Source organism: Microcaecilia unicolor, chromosome 1 (assembly GCF_901765095.1).
Source record: "Microcaecilia unicolor chromosome 1, aMicUni1.1, whole genome shotgun sequence".
Lineage (NCBI taxonomy): Eukaryota > Metazoa > Chordata > Amphibia > Gymnophiona > Siphonopidae > Microcaecilia > Microcaecilia unicolor.
In genome coordinates this window covers 622,820,467-622,845,096 of record NC_044031.1, presented here as the reverse complement: position 1 = coordinate 622,845,096, position 24,630 = coordinate 622,820,467, and the positions used below count along the sequence as shown (strand labels likewise).

Genomic DNA, 24,630 nt, shown 5'->3' with positions numbered 1-24,630 from the left:
AGCGAAAGGAGTTCCTCTGCTGAAAAACGGGACAAGAAGTGAACCCAGCAGAACGGGGCCTCAGACGACCCTTGAGGGAGAGCTCTTTTCAGCATGTATGCTTTATACAATAACACAAAATCAGGGGAGAAAAACTCGCCCTGGGCACCCAGGTCCCGTCCGGGGCTAGCCGCTCCCTGAATAGCCTCAATTCAAGGTGTCTCCCCCCCCCCCCCCCCCCCCCGGCTCAGGGCTCTCTGTCTCTACGGAGGCCGCGCCATGCGGAGAATTCAAAATGGCGTCCGCTGCCAGCTCTGAGCGGGCAGAATCATCGCTCGCCATGCTCAGGCCGGCTCTCACACCTGTACATCACGATTTACAGAGCCCCGCTGCTGATTTGCGCTTGCCACACCGGGAACAGTGCTTTATATTCTCTGCAGCTATCGCCGAAAACGGCGGGAAAATTCAAAATGGCGGTTTCACGCCAAAAACGCCCCGATCGCGGGTCCACCCCGGAGGAGTTAGAAAACACTTACCTCACCGGACCGAGTATCACAGCTCCGGTCCCATAGAAGAATCATAGGAAAATCTCTGTTCCATTTTTTTTTTTTTTTTTTTTAACGCTGTGAGGAAAGCAGAGGTAATAAGAACACCAGAGGCTCAGATGAGTGGGAAAGGCAGGGAAAGGCGAACCAATGTGCCTGCATCCACTGAGTGGGAAAGGACAGGGAAAAGCAAGCTAATATGTCCACATCCATGGGGGCATGGGTAAGGAAGGGAAAGGGCTAACCTATGTGCCTTCAAAGTGAAGCTGCTATAGCCTCTAACACCCCGGCTAACAACTGGCAAGCCAAGAGCCACCCCCAGGCAGATTTTTGATGGAGCTCGAAGAAGCTGCAGCCACCCTGCTTGGGGAGAGAGAATACTGAAGAGGCAGTGGAGCTAGCTGGCCATGAGGCACTGTGAAAAGTTGAGTGCTCTCTATCTCCCCCTGCTGGTTGATGGACACAACCCATACGTAATGGCTTCATCTGCTTGATGACAAGGAAAAATGTGCTTTTGGTAGTTTGTTACATTTTACATGCCAGATCTGCTAGGTTGCCCCCAGTTTTGAGACACCATATCCTGATAAAAGCAGTGCGATGAGCTTGAACTCTGTTTCATAAAAAATTTGGGCTGCATTCTCATTGTTCCCAATTCTTACCAATCCAGGGAAATGAAGATTTTCAGCCTGGATTACAACCTGGTGCTTTTACTAGCTGGCAATAGAGGAATATAAACCGAAGAAGTTACCTAAGGTATTTTTATGAGTGGCTTCCCTTTCCATGAGTGCTGTATGGTTCAGCCTAGAGTGTATTCTTCTGAGAGGTGTGTCTTGTGACAGGATTTGTTTTGGGGGTTTTTTTATTATCAAAAACTCTGGCTTTAGTTTTTAAAAGCCTGCAAATGAAGCCAATTTGCAGGCTTTTAAAAACTACTAGTAATAAGTACTTAAGGTTTCGTTATGATAAATTATTATGCCCAGTTTATGGGCTGTAATAAATGTTAATTTATGATCCATTATAATTGTAATCTGTGTTGTTATGTTTTTACATAGGCTACTTTCCCACCTTGAGCATTTTCAGAAAGGCTTAACACAAGATCAGTACAGAAGCCTCAAAACTAGTGAGAATAAGGGTCACATCTTAAAAAGAAATTCCAAAATACTTTTCTGTCCTATCATGTTTATGGAATTCCTTTTCAAGATTTGAAGTTTTGGTTATGTTGTATGTACTTCCACCTTGACAGTTTTTCCCTAGGCGGTTAATCAAGTGAAATAAACCTAAAATAATCAGAAATCATTTTTGTGGCCAGCCTATTGGTTCTTGTGGGGAAGCCCATGTTTCAATTCCTGACTCAGGTCTCCTACTCAGCAAATTGGCAAACAGCAGCAGATGCTGTGGAAAGCATTTGAAGCCCTTGAAAGAGGGGAGCCATCATCACTATGCACTACCTAGTGACCACATTTACAGCCCTGATGCACACCTCCTAGCCACAGAACTGTATTATTGAAATTAAGTATGGAGTACAAGACTACTTAACTAGGGGGAAACGCCCCCACTAGTTACAAATAAAGGCTTATGACAGTAAGTCGCAGTCATGACTCAGCAGGAAGCAGGAGCTCCCACATCAAAAACGAAATTTGTAAAAATCACAGGTACCTTAAGGGTTTTGTTTGTTTTTTCTGAGTACAGCTTTTGTACAATAAGTGAGTGTGCACTGTGCCAGCAGCAGCAGTCCCAGACTGACCAGAGCAAAGCTGCAAAGGGTAATGAAGCACATATATGTAACCATGTGAGGATGCCATCTTACCGTTACGAGATATGTCCAGCTCCACAAGCTGCATGAAGTTGGCCACCTCTGGGGGTAGGCGTTGGATTTCATTGTCACTCAGGCCCAGCTTTCGCAAGTTTAGCAATCTGAAGAAGGGCTGAAGGAGAGAGAAGGATAACATCAGTATTTCTGCAATACTAACAGTTCCCCAATCACAGCTTCCCTGTTAATACTAAAAAAAGGGGGAGGGGCACTATTCCATCATAACACCCCATATCCCCTCCCCTCAATCCTGGTAATCATTCTTTTTCTGCCTTTCCTCTGAACACCTCACTTTCACCCTGCCACCTTCTAGTCCCCTCTCACTCTTGCCCCACCCACACCCCTGCATTTTCCCCCTTTCCTCAACGTCCCACCAGCTTGGCCTTAGGACAACACTGGCAATGAGGTGCCTTTGGATGCATCCCATGAGCTGGTGTTGCGCTTTTAACTATGCACTCCAAACCCAACAGCACAGAATGACAATGCAATCCAAGGCACCACACTGTCAAAGTCCTTCCTGCTCCACAGAAGCTGGATCAGCATGCAATAGGCAGGGAGCACTAGAGGGCCACTACTGCCACAATTACTCCAGGTCCCTGTTTCCCATGGTGGTTCTGCAGGGAGTGGAGAACTCCACTGGATAGCTAGGATTTTGTGGCCCTTCCCACAGCATCATGGAAGACCAGGCACACTTCCATAAACACACAGACAAAATGTTTTGTACAAAATTAAAAAGAAAAAAATATATGGTGTTTATATCTCAAATTATCACATGTAGCAGGCAAAGCCATCCTCAGATTATTCTATCACACTATATCAGCCACTGAAAAAAAATGAAGATCGTATGGAGGTTTATGATTAGCAAATTTAGGTTCTCACTAGCTGATAGCCAGTGTAATTCAGAGATTCCCACTCCTCCCCAACACCAACATTCCCACTCAGACGAATAACCTTCCCAACTGTCTACTGCCAATCCCCCTGCCTCTGTGTGGACAAGTGACCATTTCCAGAGATGCCTGGTCCCTGCCCCCATCATTTTACTACAAGTCACAAAGGCTCCAGGGTCCATGGAGGAGCTTCCTTCAACTCATGCAGTCACAAGAGCCCCACAGCAATCAACCCAGCAAGATGTCGACAGGCACCATTTTCTACAGCTAAATTCCTTGAGACAACTGTCAAATAAAGTACATTTCTGTAAAATTGACAAGTACTTTTTACCTGAAGACTTTATATTAGTTTTACATATAATAAGTTTCCCTTTGAAAGAGGGTCAGAAAAAATTAAGTACACAAATCTACCCCTGTACTCCGTGCAGTTATTTTCCTATACAATTTTACATTCAGGAAATCCTAAAAACTGGCAACAAAAAAAGCACAAAAGGGCCTCCAAGTTTGGAACAACATAACAACTTTAATGGAAGGTGATCTGACACGGGTTACGTTTCAGCACCCAGAGCACCTGCCTCAGGGGTCAAGAAGTAGACGTCTTGAATATCAGTGAGCTGAGACCGCGTTGCAGTAAACACACTGTACTGATTGTCACCAAAACTTGAGTGCGTAGCAGCGGGTTCTGTACATGGCATGAGAGTGGACTTAGCAAACCAAGAGGAACGGTCTGGAATTTGGCAGCTTAGATTTAATACTAAAAAAAAATAAAATGCAGGGTCATGCATTTGGGCTGCAAATATCTGAGGGAACAGTACAGTTTAGGGGTGAAGAACTTTTGTGCACGAAAAAGGAGTGGAACTTGGGTGTGATTGTATGTGATGATCTTAAGGTGGCCAAACAACTAGAAAAGGCAATGACGAACGTTAGAAGGATGTTTGGGTGCACAGGGAGAGGAATGGCCAGTAAGAAATAGGAGGTGATGATGCCCCGTATAAGACACTGGTGAGACCTCATTTAGAATACTGTGTACAATTCTGGAGACTGCACCTTCAAAAAGATATAAACAGGATGGAGTTGGTCCAAAAGGCAGCTACTAAAATGGTCAGTGGCCTTCGTCATAAAATGTATTGGGACAGACTTAAAGATCTCAATATGTATTCTTTGAAAGAAAGGCGAGAGAGGGGAAATATGAGAGAGAGATTTAAATACCTATACGGAATAAATGCACTGGAGGCGAGTCTCCTTCAATTGAAAGGAAGCTCTGGAACGAGGGGGCATAAAGTGAAGGTGAAAGGGGTTAGACTCCGAAGTAACCTGAGGAAATACTTCTTCGTGGAAAGGGTGGTGAATTCGTGTAACAGCCTCCCCATAGAAGTAGTGGAGATGAAAACAGTATCTCAATTCAAAAAAACTTGGGATGAACATAAGATCTCTAAGGGAGTAATAGGGAGAGTAGATGGCATGGATGGGCAGACTGGATAGGCCATATGGTCTTTATCTGCCTACATCTACGTTTCTATGATTCAGTTTTCAAAAGGAGTTTCTTCCTGTCAAAGCTGACGAAGAGTCTGCAGTGATGAAGCACCCACAGGCTTCACATTTAGCTGCACATTTTAGAAGTCGCCCCCAAAGAATGAATATATCATGGATATGTGAAAAGAAGATCTTCACAAAAAGCCAGTGCAGAGATTACCAGGGTGGGAGGATTTACGTTTTCTGTGACTTCAGCCATGGAAGAGGGGGTGGGGGATAATTCCTTAGAAACCCGAGAACACACTCATGAGGGAACAGCATTGTCCTGCTCCTTGCCTCCTCCATTTTCACTCTCACCTGAAAGAGATCCTGAACAAGTGCTTATAAAAGCAGCAACAAAACAAAAAGCACAGAGCTGTAATATGTTTGCAGGTCCTGCAGTAGACCACACTGCCTTCCTGGGCTTCCTGTTACTAAGAAAACCAAGCTGAGGCCACCACAGTACAAGCAAGTGCAAGAAGCCTCACATACCCCATGCTATTGTACAGCCTCTTACTGCTGTATCAAGATTCCAGCCAGCTGTATCAGCAGCAGACCCAAACAGCATGGGGATATGACACCTTCAAAAAAATTGACAAGATCTGGGTCTCTATGTGACTTCTATATAGGGTGACCTGTAGATACCCCCCACACAGTGACACCCCATAATCACGACCAATCAGAACCACTCTATTGGGGCGGGGAACAACTGCACAATGCTTCTCTCAGCCAAGGGAAGAGTGACTCTCTAGCGTGATGAATGTTGTGAATTGAGGGGTCCCGAGCCCCCCAAGAAGGCTGGAGTGACCTTAAATCTGACTCCATCTCTAAATAGCACTAGTACTGGGGTAATCAAGGAGTTGTGAAGTTCTAAAAGGAATTGCCACTGAGAGAGACGTTAGGTCTAAGGAAAAGATACCAGCCTTATGACAAACTGGATTTAGATTACAAGTTATAGAATACAGTGAAGGACAGCCTGATACAGCAAAAGCATTTATACTTACAGCCTTTCATCATTAAGTGAAGCCCACAAATCATCATTTGGAATGAGGAGTTTATTTGCCAAGGTACAAGTCAAATCAGTGATTGACAACAGGCACGTACAATCAATTAATTATAGGAATATAATAATCCAGCTGCAAACAGGTGTTAATTCCTAATCTTTTATAATTTCTTTTACCAATTAGAGGTTTTACAAGGGAAAGCAATTAGGTGATTTGTCAATTCTGCTGGACACATTGGTTTCCCTTGGAGAGAGAGAGTGGCAACCCTTTTCTCTCTAACTTAAACCAGGAAATACCCTGATTTTTATAGGTGCCCTCAGGATATGGATAATATGACAGTAGATATACCTGATTGGATCTATGCTAATGTCATGGTTGTCACTGATTGGCTCATGCTAATGAGTAGCTTCTATCTTACTAACATGGTTTTGTCTTTAGCTCGCTTGACCACAAATCTTAAGCAAGACCCTGCATCCAGCTACACCTTTCCTTTCTCACACCATGGCTGACCACAATCCTGCTCACAGGAAAGTCTCATTTCTCAACTTGTTTTTCTAACTTACATTAGAGAAAATTCCACTTTGTAACAGATACGGCTTCCATTTTGTGCTGAAATCCTCCATTTTGTTTCCATATCTATTGACTTAACTTTTCCTAATTTAGCTTATTTAGGCCTCAATCCGGGCTACAAACTAGGCCATACTTTTCCAGTAAGCTCCCAGTTATGCCAGCCATCAGATTTCTGACTCGGCCAAGGTCTGTAACAGCCTGAGCTCTATGACTGGGCCCGCCCCATTCCGGTGGGGGGGTCTCTGGCTGTACCATAATTATACATGAAGAATGTGCCATATGCAGGTATAGAGTCAGGGCCCAGGCTAGAACTAGTACTTCACAGGAATGTGTGCACTTTTGTGGGGGTAAGCAGTGGAGAAACAGGGCTGTTGTGCCTCTCCTTAATGCGTGTGTGTGTGGGTTGGGGGGTGATTTGGCTAGCTCTTAGAGTCCCTAAGTGTATAGGAGGACGGTCAGGTCCCTGCTGGTTGCACTGCTGGGAGAGTAGATTAAGGGATTCACATTGCTCAGCCAAAGCCTTTAATCCAGCCTCTCTTTGCCCTTTCATATCCTGCTACTCTAGGCTTTGTGTTGCACTAGGAGTGCACAGCTCTGGCAGAGACAGAGAAAGAAAAATGTTCTTGCACACCAGAACAATTCTTCTATTTATCCCACTCTCTACTGCCATGGGCAGAGGTAATCCAGTGCTAAACTATCCTTTTCCCTCCATGGGACTGTTTAGGGAATGGGCAATGTGAAGCACTTGGCTGTATAATGACAGAAATGGCTGGTCCTTCAGTCTCCAGGCTCAGCTTCTAGCCTAAGACCAAAGCACATCTACGAAGAGAAAGGGAATATTTTAACTACAATGGAAGTCCTGAAGGAGTTGAATATCCAGAGAACATAATATAAGAAGAAAGCTATCAGGAGCTGAAAAATCACTATGCTTCCCTGTCTACATCTGTGGCATCCAGGAAAAATCCAGAAGCAAATTGAAGAATCATCCTTCGCTAAAAATAAAGAAGGGAGATCAATGGGGTCTAAATAGAATGGATATTGACTGTCCTGGTAGCAAAAAAATGCCCTATTCAGACATGAAAATGCAAATATCATCCTAAGAGCAATGGGAGAACATAAGGGCTGTGAGTCTACAGTGCACTGCCACTTCCCCTTAAGTACACTCCTCCCTCACTGTCAGAACCACCTTAAAACCCATAGTCCCACCCAAGGGGGAAGGGACATGGTAGGGGTAGAGCCAACAGCACATGGTCCAGGAAGAATAAAAGCCCATGGCACAGCCACGTTAAGGAGACCCAGCGGGCAATGACTACATCAAACTGCTTTTGCTTTCACCACCTGCATATGAACTGCAACTGCCATAGTCAAGTAGGCCAAGCTCAGCTTGGCACCTTGCAACTTTGGATTTTCAAATAAACTGTAGAAACTACATTGGTAACTCTGGCGATCCAGGCTAGAGAAAAGTAAAGAGTACCGCTGTGCTGAGAGACAGTAATGCACATCATGGCCCTGCAGGAGCATGCCTCTGGAGAACCTTGCTATGTCAAAGGAATATTTTTGTGTCTATTTTTCTTTCCCCCACCTACGTATGGGAACAGGACCCCTACCCAATACTTACAATAAATAGTATTTATTTTCTTTTACCTGCACCCATTGTGTGGCTACAGTTTGTCCTGGCACTAGGTTCACCCTCATTCACGTTACCACAAGGGCTCTGAAACATGCCACAAAATATGAGATACTCAAGACAGGACAATCAAGAATGAGAGCCTATTAGGTTCAGGATAAAACCATAATATCAGAGACTTCTTGAACTTGTGTAACAGTGGTAAGCTAATGCCAGTGCCATTGAGTATTATAGCACTGGCATTACCCTACCACTGGCAGAACTATACTAAATATTTGTACAGAGTAGATGAGGCATTCAGTCCTCCACCAAAACCACAGAAATCAGTCTACTGAAGTAACCACAATATCAGACACATCCTGAAGGTGTGTAACAGTGGTGGCTAATGTCAATGCTATCGATTATTATTACACAGAGTAGGTGATTTGAATAGCGTGCACCATAAGGGTGACCGGCAAAACAGTTCTATATAGTTGTATAGAGTAGATGAGGCATCCAGTCAGCCACCAAAAAACCAGAGAACAGTCTACTGAAGTAGCCAAGCAACATAAGTAAATGCATCAAGAGATGTTATACATGTCAGGTGGTCAGCTGATTCATACAGGCGCCTGCAATAGCAGGTGCCATAACAGCAATTGGCAGAACTGTACTAAACATTTGTACAGAGTAGATGAGGCATCCAGTCAACCACCAAAACCAGAGAAGACAGTCTACTGAAACAACCAAGCAACGTAAGTACAGTGCAATCTGTTTAAGTGCAAGGGTCTGGGACCAAAGAAATACATGCAGTTAACCGGAGCATGCATTTAACCATTGTGACCCAAAGAAGCTTGACATCTGATAAACATATGTACAGTACTGTTTATTATATGTACAGTATACAGTCTCTGTTAACTGACGTTATACAATCTCCATTAACTGACATTAGGCTTACTAGAAGTAATCAGTCATAGGCCTCTGTACACTCTTTTGTCTGTGAGTTCCATAGACTTTGAGGCATATTTTCAAAGCACTTTGGGAGGCTAAGTTCCATGTGTTTCTATGGAACTTTGGGAGGCTAAGTGCTTTGAAAATAAGCCTCTATGTCTGCCAGACGGTAAAAACTGTCATAGCACTGACATCCAGTGGCCTCCAGATAGACCCGCACGGTGTTGAGACTCTCCAGCGCTCTTGCAAAGGTGACAGGAGGTTGTTGAATTTCGTCAGCATGTGCCTCACTGCTCATTTCATCCTCTGTTTCATCATCAGCCGTTGCCTGCGTGTAGGTGCATATCTCGACATCAGTGCTGTCGTCAGCTGTTTGTAGATCATAATCAACAGCTACGTACTGATGAAACTCTTCAGTAACACCGGCTGGGATGTCAATAGCCTGTTCATCTGACACATTTGCAACAGCTGCATCTGTATCATCCCTCTCCACATCCCTAAAAAAGCTTGCCCGCTTATAGCACTTCACAATGGTTGCCTGATTCCAGGCTTCTTTCTGCATATGTAGGGAATCCAACAGTGATAGATTATGAGCAAGTTCAACAGCACAATTATCCTTGCCAGTCTGGTCATCCATAACGCTCATCAGAAGACGTACCCACAAGAGCCCGATAATGTTGTTTGAAATTGGTTATTATGCCCTGATCCATAGGTTGGATCAGAGAGGTAGTGTTTGGTGGCAGGAAGACCACCTTGACATTAAGACAGCATGACATCATCACTGTGTGCAGCACAATTATCACAAAGCAACAAAATCTGACACTTTTGTGCCCGCATTCTAGTGTCTAACTTCTTTAGCCACTGCTTCCAAATTTCCCCAATTATCCATGAATTTGCATTAGCCTCGTATGACACAGGAAGTCGCTTAACATTCTTGAAGCAACGGGGCTGTTTGCTCTTTCCAATGACGAGGGGTTTCAACTTCTCACTCCCATCCATATTGCAGCAAAGGAGGATCATCAGTCGGTCCTTCGACATTTTACTTCCTGTAGTTTCGGCTTGTTTGAATGCAAGTGTTCCATCAGAAACCGCTTGCCAGTAGAGACCGTTTTCGTCAGCATTGAAAATGTCACGAGGTGCAAACTCGTTCAAGATGGTAGGAAGAACTGAAACAACTCAATTTTCAGCACCAAAGTCATCAACGTCTTGTTTTTCACCATGCTGCTTCTTGAATTTCATGTTGTTCCTCTCCTTCCATCTTTCCAACCATTCAAGAGTGGCTTTGAATTCAGTTAGTCCAAGACTTTCAGCTAGCTGATTAGCTTTCTCCATAAGCAGTGGACCACTGACAGGAAACTGTCTGCTCCTGACTTGAGAAAACCACCGAAGAAGAGCATCTTCTACCTCCTCAGCTTTTCCCACCCGTTTTTGTTTCCGGTGTGGATTTGTATTGTTTTTTGCCAGTCTTCCAGAAGCTGGTCTTTCTGCTTCAAGATACGTGAAATTTGACTGGGATTGACGCCATATTCTTTAGCAATAGCTGCTTGACTTTGTTTTCTAATAGAACTTCTATTCGTTCAGCCAGTGTTAAAGTCTTACAGTTGCATGACAACAACGACTCCAGTGTACACTCTAACAACATTCTTTCGCATCTTCTGCCTGTGGTAGAAGTGGAGGAGTGGCCTAGTGGTTAGGGTGGTGGACTTTGGTCCTGGGGAACTGAGGAACTGAGTTCGATTCCCACTTCAGGCACAGGCAGCTCCTTGTGACTCTGGGCAAGTCACTTAACCCTCCCCATTGCCCCATGTAAGCCACATTGAGCCTGCCATGAGTGGGAAAGCGTGGGGTACAAATGTAACAACAACAAAAAAAAGAGATTTCAAATTTACCGCCCCTTTCTCACGCATCAATTAGCTTCCATATTCCGATTGTGCGCTTATGCGGAGTCTTTCCTGCAGAGGAGCGGTCTTGAACCATGCATATAAGCGAATCTTGCACTTATCAGTGGTGCACTAAACCGAAGTTTGTCCCCATACAAATTGATGACGCCAAAAACAGGACCTTAGTATGGCATGCAGTTAAACAAAGCATGCGCTTATCCGACGTGCACTTAAATGGAGTGCACTGTAAATGCATCAGTAGATGTTATACTTCTCAGGTGCACAGCTGTACTCATACAGGAGTCTGCAATAGCAGGTGGTGTCATATAGGCACTGCAGCAACTAGTGTAATACTGGGAGGTGCAGCAACTGGTTTAACACTGTTAAATGATGGCTGATGTTATACAGGCGGCTATAGTGGCTGGTGGCAGAGGCAACTTAAATAACTGTGCCATTTTGACAGCAGAGTGATACAGGCAGCCCTTGGTAAATGGCATCATACAGGTGGCCGCTGCATCTAATATGATAGCTATGGCAACTGCATGTGGAAGAGGTCCAGTAGGGGGCCAAGGAAAGTGGAGAATTTGTGTCAATGGGGTCCAGTAGGAGACCAGGAGAAATGTAGTCATATAGAGAAGAATTATCAAATTCTTCTTTTGATGAGAGCTGGAGGGACGAGCTGTGAATATCTGTTATCTGTAATTGTTGAATCAGAATGTACTATACAGGACCTTGACATGAAACTATGCAAAAGGGAAGAAATGTGTGTGTAGTTTAGCCAAAGAAGATAAGGTGTACTGTAAATGTTGCAAGCAATGTGTGAGAAAGAGAGAAGTATATTGTTCACTAAATTTGTGATCATGTATGGAATGTGCAGTCATTCTTGATTATTGCTAATAAAAAGCCAGAGCTTAGAAGGGAAGTCAGAAGTCAGTCATGCAAAGCTGCTAGTCTTTGCAGGTTTTGACACTGACCTCCCTAAAGTTTAGCAAACTTGATGATGTTGTGTCTTACTCCTTCGTACAGAACTCGGGCTCAGATACACAAAAGCCGAGGATACACATTAGGTACTCAGACCAGAACCAGACCACAATGCATGGATGCTTGCTGCGTCTGAAGTCTCTACTTACGGGTATCACAGCTGATGTCATGCAATCAGTTGCTGCCTGGGAAGCCACACAAATGTGCATCTAATGTCCCACAGACAGCCAGTACAGCTAATGCCACATAGGCAGCTTTGAAACTGTGCCATACAGGCAGCTAGTGCTATAAAGGCTGGTGCTATACAGCTGACTTGGAACACTATGACATGTAGACGACTGCTGAAGATGAAGAAATTTATTTCAGCCACACAACGCAGCTGATTGTGCAACTGTGTAAGACAGATGGCTGTCTCATCTATGAAATATTGGTACTGTGCAGCCCAGATGGTTGTTGTAGGCATGGAAAATAGGCAGCAACTATGGAAACACCCCAGTTGTTGCAGCTATGCAAAACAGGTGACTGCTGGAATACACAACAGAGGTAAATGCTGCAGGAGAGCAAGACCAGCTGGTGCCATCCAGCAAACCAGGTGGTCAACTGTGCAATACAGGGGCTGTGAAGCACAGGAAAATATATTACAAGCTGAGTACTACATGTGGAAGTGCAGCACAGCTCAATGAAAAAATCGTGCAACTGGACAACTAAGCCAGCTCCAAATCATCCCTGGCTACCAAACTTCTTCAAATGCATTTATTTCCGTAACTGAAAAATAGTGCTACCATGCTGAATCTGAAAAAGCCTGTGAGTAACTCACGTTGAAGCAGATTGCGACCATCTAATTTGTTATAACACAACCAACAGCTGAATTGTACAGCTCTGACCAGACAGGAAATGTAAGCAGAGTGGGGGGGGAAAAAAACCCACAAACGCCTTTACCTTTAATAAGAGACAGATAGCTCTATGCATAGTTGAATAATTCAGTTGAAAAGATTTTTTTTTTTTAGTAGGAAATGTCCCTAGGACAGAAAAGAGATTAAAAAAAGGATCCTTTCTCCCTTGCTGAAACTGAGATTACTTTCTCAGGTAAAATTATAGATAACTTAATATCCGAAAACATACAATCAATTTTGGGGGGAAATACAGCTGAGATGCCAGGCCAAGATAAAAAGTTTAATCTCCAGCATAGACATATAAATAGGAGATCTTACGCTGCAAAGAATAAGACTACATAAGGCGCAACATACAGTTAAGAGAGCTGACATACGCAATAAGTTTCAGCATATTCAGAAATACAGATCACAAGATTAGCAATTAGCTGACCTCCAGATCCACACCTGAGAAAAAATAAAAGGGAGAGACTCTGAGGAAGAGGCACTAAATGCTTGCTTGCTTTAAACACCAGCTGACAAAAAGCAAATTCTAGCGGGAAGAAACTGTGCAGAAATTTAAGTAGCACAGAAACAGGTGTAGGTATAAACAAAAAGCTAGTCCTCCACATAGATAGTCAGAGAGAAATATTAGTGCTTACAAAAACCAGAAAATCAAGATCAAGGCTTCCTAGAGCAACTCATACAGTGAAGGAGAGAGTCCCTGCTCTGAGGAATAAACAAGCCAGATACCTATGTTTGTGTTTAAAAAGAAACAGATACAGACATTAGTGCACTAAAATAAATCAGAACAGGCTCACCAAATGCAGGCTGACTTGCACAGGAGACATCAATAGACTGGGGGGGGGGGGGGGGGGGCAGAGATGGACACGCAATGAAGTTACATGGAAATATTTTTAAAACGAGTAAGAGGAAATATTTTTTTCACTCAATATATAGTTAGGCTTTGAAATCATTGTCGGAGGATGTGGTTACTGTGGTTAGCATATCTGGGTTTAAAATGGGTTTGGACAAGTTCCTGGAGGAAAAGTTTATAGTTTGCTACTGAGACAGACATAAGGGAAACCATTGCTTGCACTGAGATTAGTAGCATGAAATGTTATGCAAAGTGATGCACTTAGGGAATAGAAATCCACTGGAGACGTATGTGTTAGGCGGGGAGAGTCTGATAGGTACGGGCGGAGAGAGGGATCTTGGGGTGATAGTATCTGAGGATTTGAAGGCGACGAAACAGTGTGACAAGGCAGTGGCTGTAGCCAGAAGGTTGTCAGGCTGTATAGAGAGAGGTGTGACCAGCAGAAGAAAGGGGGTGTTGATGCCCCTGTATAAGTCGTTGGTGAGGCCCCACCTGGAGTATTGTGTTCAGTATCTTGTTAAGGATGTAAAAAGAATTGAAGCGGTGCAAAGAAAAGCTACGAGAATGGTATGGGATTTGCGTTACAAGATGTATGAGGAGAGACTTGCTGAACTAAACATGTATACTCTGGAGGAAAGGAGAAACAGGGGTGATATGATACAGACGTTCAAATATTTGAAAGGTATTAATCCGCAAACGAACCTTTTCCGGAGATGGGAAGATGGTAGAATGAGAGGACATGAAATGAGATTGAAGGGGGGCAGACTCAAAAAAAATGTCAGGAAGTATTTTTTCACGGAGAGAGTAGTGGATGCTTGGAATGCCCTCCCGCGGGAGGTGGTGGTGGAAATGAAAACGGTAACGGAATTCAAACATGCGTGGGATAAGCATAAAGGAATCCTGTGCCGAAGGAATGGATCCTCAGGAGCTTAGTCAAAATCGGGAGAAGGGGCTGGTGGTAGGGAGGCGGGGATAGTGCTGGGAAGACTTATACGGTCTGTGCCACAGCCGGTGGTGGGAAGCGGGACTGGTGGTTGGGAGGCGGGGATAGTGCTGGGCAGACTTGTACGGTCTGTGCCAGAGCCGGTGGTTGGGAGGCGGGGCTGGTGGTTGGGAGGCGAGGATAGAGCTGGGCAGACTTATACGGTCTGTGCCAGAGCCGGTGGTTGGGAGGCGGGGCAGACTTATATGGTCTGTGCCCTGAAGAGCACAGGTACAAATCAAAGTAGGGTATACACAAAAAGTAGCACATGTGAGTTATCTTGTTGGGCAGACTGGATGGACCGTGCAGGTCATTTTCTGCCATCATCATCTACTATGTTGCTACTACTTGGGTTTCTGTCAAGTACTTATGACCCGGATTGGCCACTGCTGGAAGCAGGAAACTTGGCTAAATGGACCATTGGTCTGACCTCGTATGGCTGTTCTTACCTTCTTATGTGTTCTAACCCACACATCAGTCTGGACTGATCTGATAGGATGCTAAAGAAACTGTACATATTAAAACAGCCCAGAACATTCACATAAGTAAATAGAAATATGATAAATGTGAGCCGAGTACAAATGATGCACTGTAATGCAGCATGGAAGAACTAGGGTTGCCAACAAGCTGCTGTATAGCCAGCTTGGTTAGTTTTCAAGGTGGAGGCTGGCAGAATGCAAGACAGAAAACAGGTGACAGTGCTAGTTTTCTGCCAACCTCCACCCTCCACTTCCTTCAGCCATTGCCACTGGTGCCAAACCTCTGCTGGACCTATAGTAGCAGCAACTGTGGTGTGTTAAAGGGGTGGAAGTGCAGACAGAATGACAAAAAAATGGCCAAAGGACAGGCGAATCTGGGAAATTAGTTAAATGAAAACAAAGGAAATCAGAGGACCAGAACCTGGGACCCGCACAAATAGAAAAATGATATGGATAAAGTTGAAAAAATTTTAATTGTCAGTTTTTGGAACGTTTGCTAAAGCCAGTGTTAAACACTGAGCCCAAGGCAGAATTTGAGAGAAGACTCCCAAAGCCCACTAGCAGGCTGTCTCTTCTTCAGGTTCAGCAGACTGGCATTTCTCTCTGGCTTTTCTCACTGTTATTTAGTCTGTAAATTGTTTAGTTCTGTTCTCAGCAATAGAACTACAGCAAAGTTGAATAAAGAATAAAGATAGGGACGGGATCTGACGGAGCAGAGGAGGCAGGTTGCGGTTTTTCTCTGTTAAAGAGTTCGCAATCCTAGGTAGAAAATTTAACATAGATACTTATTCATTTAAAATTTCTATTCCACACATCCTGCATTCTTGGCGAATTACAAAGTTACATACAGTAAAAAAAAAAAAAAAATCACAAACTCAAGATCCAAAAACAAATCACAAATAACAAAAATTGTTTCCATAGCCATGTACTTGCCACTTCACCACCTCACAAAACTGTAAAAATTTCCAGTTCCTCAAGCTGTGAAGAAACAAGGTGTTTTAAGCCTGTAAAATATATTGGATATTTTCCTGCATTAATTATGTCTTGCAGTGTATTTCTCCTTTTTCACCAGCAGGTGGTTTCTCTGCTATAAAGCTGTTACAGAGAAAAGAATGTTCTTGCTTTAGTTTTAGAACACACACAAGAAGAAAAAAAAAAAAAACAGTATACGTTCGAAATTTTCTTATTCTGGGCTCTAATTGTTCCTAGGAGCTCATTTTCATTTGGAGAATACTGGCTTTTGCTCCAGTTTTAGCCAAGAAGAAGAGAGACAGATCTCTTTGTTGAGGCTCGATTAGTTATATGTCCTGATCTTCCCAGGTACTTTTTAGAAAATAAACGTTTAGTGTTATAATTGATCCATATTTCAGTTATCTGTTATTGTTTGCTGTGGGACCACTGGAAATTTGGCTCCAGTAACCTAGAATCACTGGGGATAATTTGAGAGCGGAAGACTCACCCAGAGGCGGTTGGGACCCAGTCGGTGGGAGGAAGGTGCTAGTGTAGAGCACAAGCGGCAGGTGCAGGCAGACCTGAGCTGTGCTGGGGATAGACCACCTAAGCGGCCGTGGGGTAACCCCAGGCGGGTGGCTAGATGTTTCAGGCCAATCACCTTACACCAAAAGGCACCAAAGTGGTTTACATAGTTACATACAGTGAGAAATTACAATTTTACAAACGGTTAATAAAAATAAAGAAAATTGCAATTCATAATTGTAATTGATCAGTTTTGCATTATATACTGATAACAGTTAAAAGTTCAGACAAAATGACAAGTATACAGCCAAGTCTTTAGAATTTTTTGAAACTGTAAATAATTAGTTAAGCTTTGTATATCTTCTGGTAACGTGTTCCAGAGCAAAGGACCAAAGTAAGAAAACACATGATTCCTGGTAGACATCAGCTTAGCAGGAGGAAACTTCAACAAAATCAGATAGGAAGAATGAAGACTTCTTGACGGTACATACTGGTTAATTAACAAATACCTAGGAGTACCTAACCGAAAAGCCTTAAAAAATAAGTACAAAATCTCATTTGTAAAAATCTTTTTATTAAAAAAGACAAAAAAAATCTTAACTTGAATTTGTGCCAATACCTGCTGCCAATGCAGCTCGTTTAAAACAGGAGTAATGTGATCAAACTTTTTCTTTCACGTTAGCAAATGAGCTGCAGTATTTTGTACCACCTGCAGTCTATTTTCAGCTTTACACATTTCCACTGGCAAGGTATTCCAGAGCTTAGGCCCTGCAATTTGAAAGGTCATAGCCCAAAGACCTAATAAATTAACAGGTCATCAGAGTAGTACAACAAAACATCTTAATATGCAGCCAAGGGGGCAAGTGCAGTTCAGACATACAGAACAGAGAAGATGGATAAGATGAAGCTACTGGGATAAATACATGGGGTGGCTAAACTGAAGGCAAATTATATGTAACAGCTTCTTCCCAGCAACTTCATCGTCTACTTCTTCAAACTCCCTTGGTACTTTCCCCACTCCCCTATATCCTATTTTTCTCCCTTCATCTCACACTCCCATGGCCCCTTCCTGGGATCCTTCCTCTCCCCTACCTCCTTACAATGAAAGTGGCTGCAAAGGAATCTTCAGGTAGTAGTAACAACAAGGAGAACAAGACATTCTGTGAGCCCATTTGTGTTTATGGCCCCTTGCACAGGTCCCCTTGCTCACAGGAAGCTCATGTGCTAGGAAGGGAGAAGGTTGCAGGTGGCTATGCTCACTTTCACTCCGAGTACTAGTGGCAACCCAGTCCTCATTTTAGCACCCAGGTCATTCCAGGACAAAGATCAAATACTCCAAGGGCTAGCCCCATCTAGGAGCCCCCCCACCCCCCCCCCCCCCCCCTCAGTCTCTAGGCAAGGACCTTTGACTTCAGATTCCATTGTACTTGATTTTTCCCTAGAAATTCAGTGTTTGTTAAAAGAAGAACAAAAAAAAAATCTGAAGAAAATCAGGAAAACCTCAACTCATTTTTACAGGTTCATGGTGTAGCTGCCTAAACAGGTTCATGGAGTGACCGCCTAATGGTTTGAGCAGTGGGATGAGAACCAGGGGAGCCTGGAGGAAATCCTATCTCAGCTCCTTGTTGATCTTGTGGAGTGCAGGAGCCACCTAATGGTTAGTGCAGTAGCCTGAGAACCAGGTTACTGTACAGATCCTTGTGACTCTGGGCAAGTCACTTAAAGGGGTCTTTTATTAAGCCGTAGTAGCATTTTTAGCTCACGGTAAAAATCAGCTGCCAGTAAACGCTGAGATGCCTATTATATTTCTATCGGCACCTGAGCGTTAAACGCCAGCTGATTTCTCCCATGAGCTAAGTAGAGGAGTGTGGTAGCCGTGTTAGTCCACTCTTAAGGTTATCAATAGAAATCAAACAAAATAAAACATGGAAAAGAAAATAAGATGATACCACCCCTCATCTATCCACACCCATCCTGTTAGAATATCAATGATATGCTTTGATGATCCCATGCATACCTCCTACCCACCCCCATCCTCCCACCCTGTCAGACTGTCATAGTAATGCTTGAATGTTTTCACTTATATACACTGTCAGCTAGCACATTTGCTTATTTCCGATCTGACGAAGAAGGGCAACCTTCGAAAGCTAATCAAGAAATGTATTAAGTTATGTCCAATAAAAAAGGTATCATCATATTTTCTTTTCCATGTTTTATTTTGTTTGATTTCTATTGATATCCCATGAGCTAAAAATGCTACTGTGGCTTGGCAAAAGGACCCATTAACCTGCCATTGCCTCAGGTACAAACTCAGACTATAAGCCCTCCAGGGACAGAAAAAAACACCTGCCTAAATGTACACTTTCAATAACATTCGGGCTTGCAGTTGCTATATAAGAAAATGAAATAAGGACAATAAAAAAAATTAAGCTCTTCTCATCTGACATTCCCTCAGCTGCTATCACAAGCTCATTCATCTCACTACTCACATTCACCCGTCCATTAGTGCTTCCTCCATCATTCACAACCCAGTCCTTACTTCCTGCAGGCCCCTGGCTCAGGAGACTTTTCAGTTACTTTCTGCTAGTACGTCCATGCTTATTGCCAGTCAGTGTGGGATTATGTGTACCATGCAGCTCAAACTCCCTGAAAGCAGCACAGAGCCATGTCTTGGTAGCACAATGCTACAATATGGCATAAGGCTCTTCCTCCTTCCTACCTAAGGCAGCAAAAGCAGGTACGTGACAGGGCTTAGGAGGATGGGGGTTGGAAAAAAAAAACTTAATAGCCCACCATTAAAATAAAAATTTTACCTTTACAAAAATTTTTTAAGTTTAAATTGAGGACAAAGAACCCCATTCATAGGTTACAGACACAGACTCCACAGAGGAACAGCAGAAAAAAAAAATCAAGTTAGTTGTATCTCCCCATGCACTACCTGTTCTGAGGTGGAGAATTGGGATGGGGTTGACAAAGTGTGAAATATATGGCCAGTTTCAATTCCAGTGCCCCTACAGCCAAGGATCCTCTGTGCTTATCCCAGGATTTCCCCCTCACTCTCCCACAGCTAAGGATCCTATGTGCTTATCTGGGCTTTAACCCTCACTCCCCCCACCCCCAGCTAAGGATCCTCAGTGCTTATCCCAGGCTGTACCTCAAACTCATATATATATAAGTACATAAGTACATAAGTAGTGCCATACTGGGAAAGACCAAAGGTCCATCTAGCCCAGCATCCTGTCACCGACAGTGGCCAATCCAGGTCAAGGGCACCTGGCACGCTCCCCAAACGTAAAAACATTCCAGACAAGTTATACCTAAAAATGAGGAATTTTTCCAGTCCATTTAATAGCGGTCTATGGACTTGTCCTTTAGGAATCTATCTAACCCCTTTTTAAACTCCGTCAAGCTAACCGCCCGTACCACGTTCTCCGGCAATGAATTCCAGAGTCTAATTACACGTTGGGTGAAGAAAAATTTTCTCCGATTCGTTTTAAATTTACCACACTGTAGCTTCAACTCATGCCCTCTAGTCCTAGTATTTTTGGATAGCGTGAACAGTCGCTTCACATCCACCCGATCCATTCCACTCATTATTTTATACACTTCTATCATATCTCCCCTCAGCCGTCTCTTCTCCAAGCTGAAAAGCCCTAGCCTTCTCAGCCTCTCTTCATAGGAAAGTCGTCCCATCCCCACTATCATTTTCGTCGCCCTTCGCTGTACCTTTTCCAATTCTACTATATCTTTTTTGAGATACGGAGACCAGTACTGAACACAATACTCCAGGTGCGGTCGCACCATGGAGCGATACAACGGCATTATAACATCCGCACACCTGGACTCCATACCCTTCTTAATAACACCCAACATTCTATTCGCTTTCCTAGCCGCAGCAGCACACTGAGCAGAAGGTTTCAGCGTATCATCTTTTAATTGTTTTTCCTCCTAATCTGACTCCAATGGCTTGAAATTGAAATCCCCATGGCAGGACAAAATGAACCTAGCATTGTGGTGACTGAAGTACTAGGAAAAAAAACCTTGAAAAATCACATCTATAAAAAGGAAGGAGGCTGATCTACCAAATCTAACATTCATTCTTTACATATAGTTTGAGTTACAGCACCAGGCTGAGAACCAGGGAAGCCAAGTTCAAATCCCACTGATGCTCCTGTGACCTTGAGAAAGTAACTTAACCCTCCACTGTCTCAACTACTAGCTTAAACTGTAAGACCTCTGGGGACAGGGAATGAAACATGCCTTGATCTATCACATTAAAAAGGTGTAACCTAATTCCAAATATTTATTTATTACATCTGAGGATAGTGCCAGGCCACAAACCAAGTGGTGCACCACAGCAGGATCTTAGCTGTTCTCTTTTTCCCCCTTCCACTGTCCTCTACCCTCCTCTTCCTTTTCCTGTTTCAGTCAGGAGGAATCAGGAGCTCATGACAAAAGACATGGTTAAAGGGAAAGAGGGGTGTTACAAGAGAAAAGGGAAAATTATGTTTCTTACCTGGTAATTTTCTTTCCTTTAGTCTCAACAGATCAATCCAGAGATGAGTGGGTTATGTCTCCCTACCAGCAGGTAGAGATAGTGAACGCTAGAGCTCTGCCATATAGGATACTGTGCAGCAGCCTCACTTTCAGTATGTTCGATACCAAAGTTGGAAAGAAACCATGAACCCATGAATCAAACTCCCGCCTCTGTTACCTTCAGGAAGAGAACCAGCAGCCCCAAGGACCAGTGACCACAGACTCCCTTCTGTATCATTCGTCCACTGAAAGTAAAAACCATCAGAAACCAAAGCAACATATGTGGCTCTGCGGCAAATCCAATTCCAGCCTGAAAAGGATGACATACACACACAATGCTGAGAAGAAACCCAAGGGTGGGCCTCTGGATTGATCTGCTGGGACTAAAGGAAAGAAAATTATCAGATAATTAACAATTTTTCCTTCCATTTTGTCCTAAGGTCAATCCAGAGACGAGTAGGATGTATAAAAACAGTCCCAGTCAGGTGGGACCGCAGAAAATCTATGAATGGTTCACCAAGCAGGAACAAGATGTGATAGGCTATGCCTCATCAAGGCTCAAATCCCAAAGCCAGAGCATGGTGCCGAGACCCCAAGAGGGAACAAATCCCGCACCCAGAGGCGCCACAAGTGAACTTGACAGAGGCAGAGCAAACAGTCCACCCCAAGGTGGCACAATGGTCCACAACTAGGGCCTGAGGTAGCTGTGCAAGTCAGAGCCACAAGAAAGCTTGCCATACTGAGCAAGTAAACCAGCCTCTTTCTGGTTGTTGAGGCTGGTTCTTGCTCGGTCAGCGTCAGATCAGGACAAGGAGAAGAAACAAAAACAACCCCCACTCCCACCCCCGGAGGTCCCAACATCCAGTGACAGAACAAGTCACGGGCATGTCCAGTGACAGAGCCAGTGACCGGACAAGGCCTGAGAGCCCACACAAAGCAAGGCTCAAACTCAGGGACGGCACATGCAGTGTTAGGCAGTAACCAAGCACAACCAGGCAACCAGAGATGGAGCAAGGCTCAGTAGTCAGATGATGCAAGGCGCAACAGCCAGAGACAGCTCAAGGCCCAAATCTTGACAGCCATAAACGGAGCAGGGCTCATCTTGACGTCCGGCAATGGAGTTAGGCTCGGCATCTGACGTTACAGCTGAGAGGTAGCAAAGCATGGCCTATCTACCAAGGACGAATGATGGGAAACAAAAAAGGCTGGGTTCGCCCTGGACCTACAAAGATGGAGATACTCCGACCCCCAAGCAAAAATCTGAGTCGTCTAGACAGAGGAGGAAAAACTCTCCTACTGCCACAAAGATGCTGTGCGACCTCCAACTGAAAGGACCATGGTCCTACAAGACTAGTCAGAGCTAGAAAATCCACCTCCCCCCCCCCCCCCCCCCCGGAAGCCAAGAGACCACGCACCACAACTGGAGCTGGCCTGTCACTGAGAAGGAGAGATACCACCACCCCAGGGAAGAAAGGCCCTGAACCCCAACCCCCAAGCTGTCACACAATCAAGAACCAGCGGCGGAGCATCAGAGACAAAGAGCCTGGCCAGGAGCCAGTTCACCTCAGCTGGAGGAAGAAGGCAATATGAAGGAGAAACAGAGCCCATAGCCAATCATGCCTGCCAAGAAGTATGGAGGGCAAACCAAACCCCAGGAACTAGCTCCCTGGCAGACACAAGGAGGTCCACCATGGTCATCAGCCTGCAGCAGGAACCGGTCTCACCAAGGGATAAGCAAAGGACCGCCCGTGGAAGACCCTCCCAATAAGTTGGCCCCAGAGGCCCCCCCCCCAAGGGCACTGGGAACCTGGAAACACCAAAGTAGAGGGAGAGTTCCCTGGGCAGCACCAAAAGAAAAGCAGCTCCAGGAGTATCAGAGGGTCCAAGATCCCAGAAGAGCAGCAAGGAAGCTCGTAACAGGCAGAGAAGAGCCAGAGAGGAGCCAGGGGTCCCCCTTCCCCCCCCCCCCCAGGGGACTGCAAACAGCAAAGGCTCCCAAAAAACAAGGCCACAGAAAAGCCAAAGGCAGGAGACACTAGCAGCCGCATACCTAGACACACCGTGGCAGGGCATCCTATCAGCCTGGAGATCTGAGAGGGCTACCGAACCTACCACAGAAACTGGAAGAGAAAGAAATCTGGGGAGACAGAGAAAAGCTATGTCCAGCCAAAAAGACACCAGCACCTCCATGAAGGAGGTTAAGAAGTTGCAGAGGACCTGATGCCCCCAAAAGCGGGCGACCTAACCCCAGTAGCCACACCGTCGCAGAAGAGCGAGGATGGGGAGGGCCCTGCCAGCCTGCTCAGAACTGTTTTGTTTTGGTTTTTTAAACTATGCACACAGGAAGAAAACATCAAACAGAAAGCTGCAAAAAATAGGAGTCATACTTAGACCTGACCCGCTAGACATCAGCGGACAAAGGCTGACCGTGGTACTCTACCGATAGGCAAAGGAGGGAAAAGGAGACCTGCGGCTGCTCCCTGCATGCAGCCAGATCCGGCGGCACACTGCAGCCACATGGCACAGAACCTATGCTCCAAGACAGAAGCCGGGGCAAGATTATAGACAAAGCATGTGACTGGCATAAAGCCCGCACAGAGAACCACCAGTGAAGAACCTGCAGCACCACACAGGAAAGCCCTCCGGGTCAAAACAGCAGCAGAGAAACCAGCAACCGCCGGTAAACAGACAACGTAGAGGCCCGACCACGCAGGAATAAGGAAAAAAATAGCGGGCACAGCATACAAGCCCAAACCAGCCCAGAGAGTCAAAGCTAGCACAGGAATGGAGCCTAGACCCAAGCCGAACAGGGAAGCATACAGACCTTCATGGAGCACTCACCCAGAGAAAATCACAGCAGAGTCAGATCCAGGAAACGGTGCAAAATCGCCACACATAGCCTTTTTATTTCTTTTCTTTTCTTTTTAAGAGGCAAGAGTGAGTCCAAATGCCATGTGTCAGATAGATCACTGGCCCATAAGAGCACAGAGGTGCGCAAGGGAGAGGGAGGGACCTGGCACTACCAGGTGTATCCCAAAGACCAGCTGTGCCATGCTAGAACCTCCAGCTCAACTAAGCCTGAGAGAACAGGTTAGGAGCAAGCATCAAATCAGACCTGCACAGATGTCCATCCACCTGCTGAGATAGAGAGAATACTGAAAGTGAGGCTGTTGCACAGTATCCTATATGACAAGAGTTCTACCGTTCTATCTCCACCTACTGGTAAGGGGACATAACCCACTCGTTTCTGGATTGATCTGTGAGAAATGGAAGAAAGACTTAACAGGAAACATGCTCCAGTTGTAGAACCAAGGGTGGTCTAGTCCCATGCAACTCTGTGCACTGCAATGAAGAAGGTCCCTGCTTGTTTGTAGAGTCTTTGCTCCCCTTTTTGACCAGGGCCAGAAATGCTGCACAGGTGACAGCCAAAGGCCCTGAGGGGAGCATGCTTAGGCCATCATTCAGTGCCAACTTCTAGAGGTCAGAGTCAGAATCCACACTAACTGAGTTCCAGAGAAAGTTGCAGTTAGAATGTTAGATGTTAACAGGCAGGAGGGAGAATCCCTGACTAGTTGTGAAGAAGGCTTAGAGCTCAGTCCTGATTCCAAATGAACTGTAAGCCCAAAGAAGCCAGAAACTCCTGTGTCAAAACAATAAAAAGAAACAAATGCTTCCTCCACCACTAATAA

At 44.7% G+C, this 24,630-nt stretch overlaps 1 protein-coding gene across 1 annotated transcript in view; it reads right to left on the bottom strand.

Moving 5' to 3' along the window:
• SCRIB (scribble planar cell polarity protein) overlaps positions 1–24,630 on the bottom strand; it is a 630,584-nt gene that overhangs the window by 398,995 nt on the left and 206,959 nt on the right. The window contains 1 exon segment of the mRNA XM_030220397.1: positions 2,332–2,449. Coding sequence (XP_030076257.1) covers positions 2,332–2,449 — 118 coding nt within the window.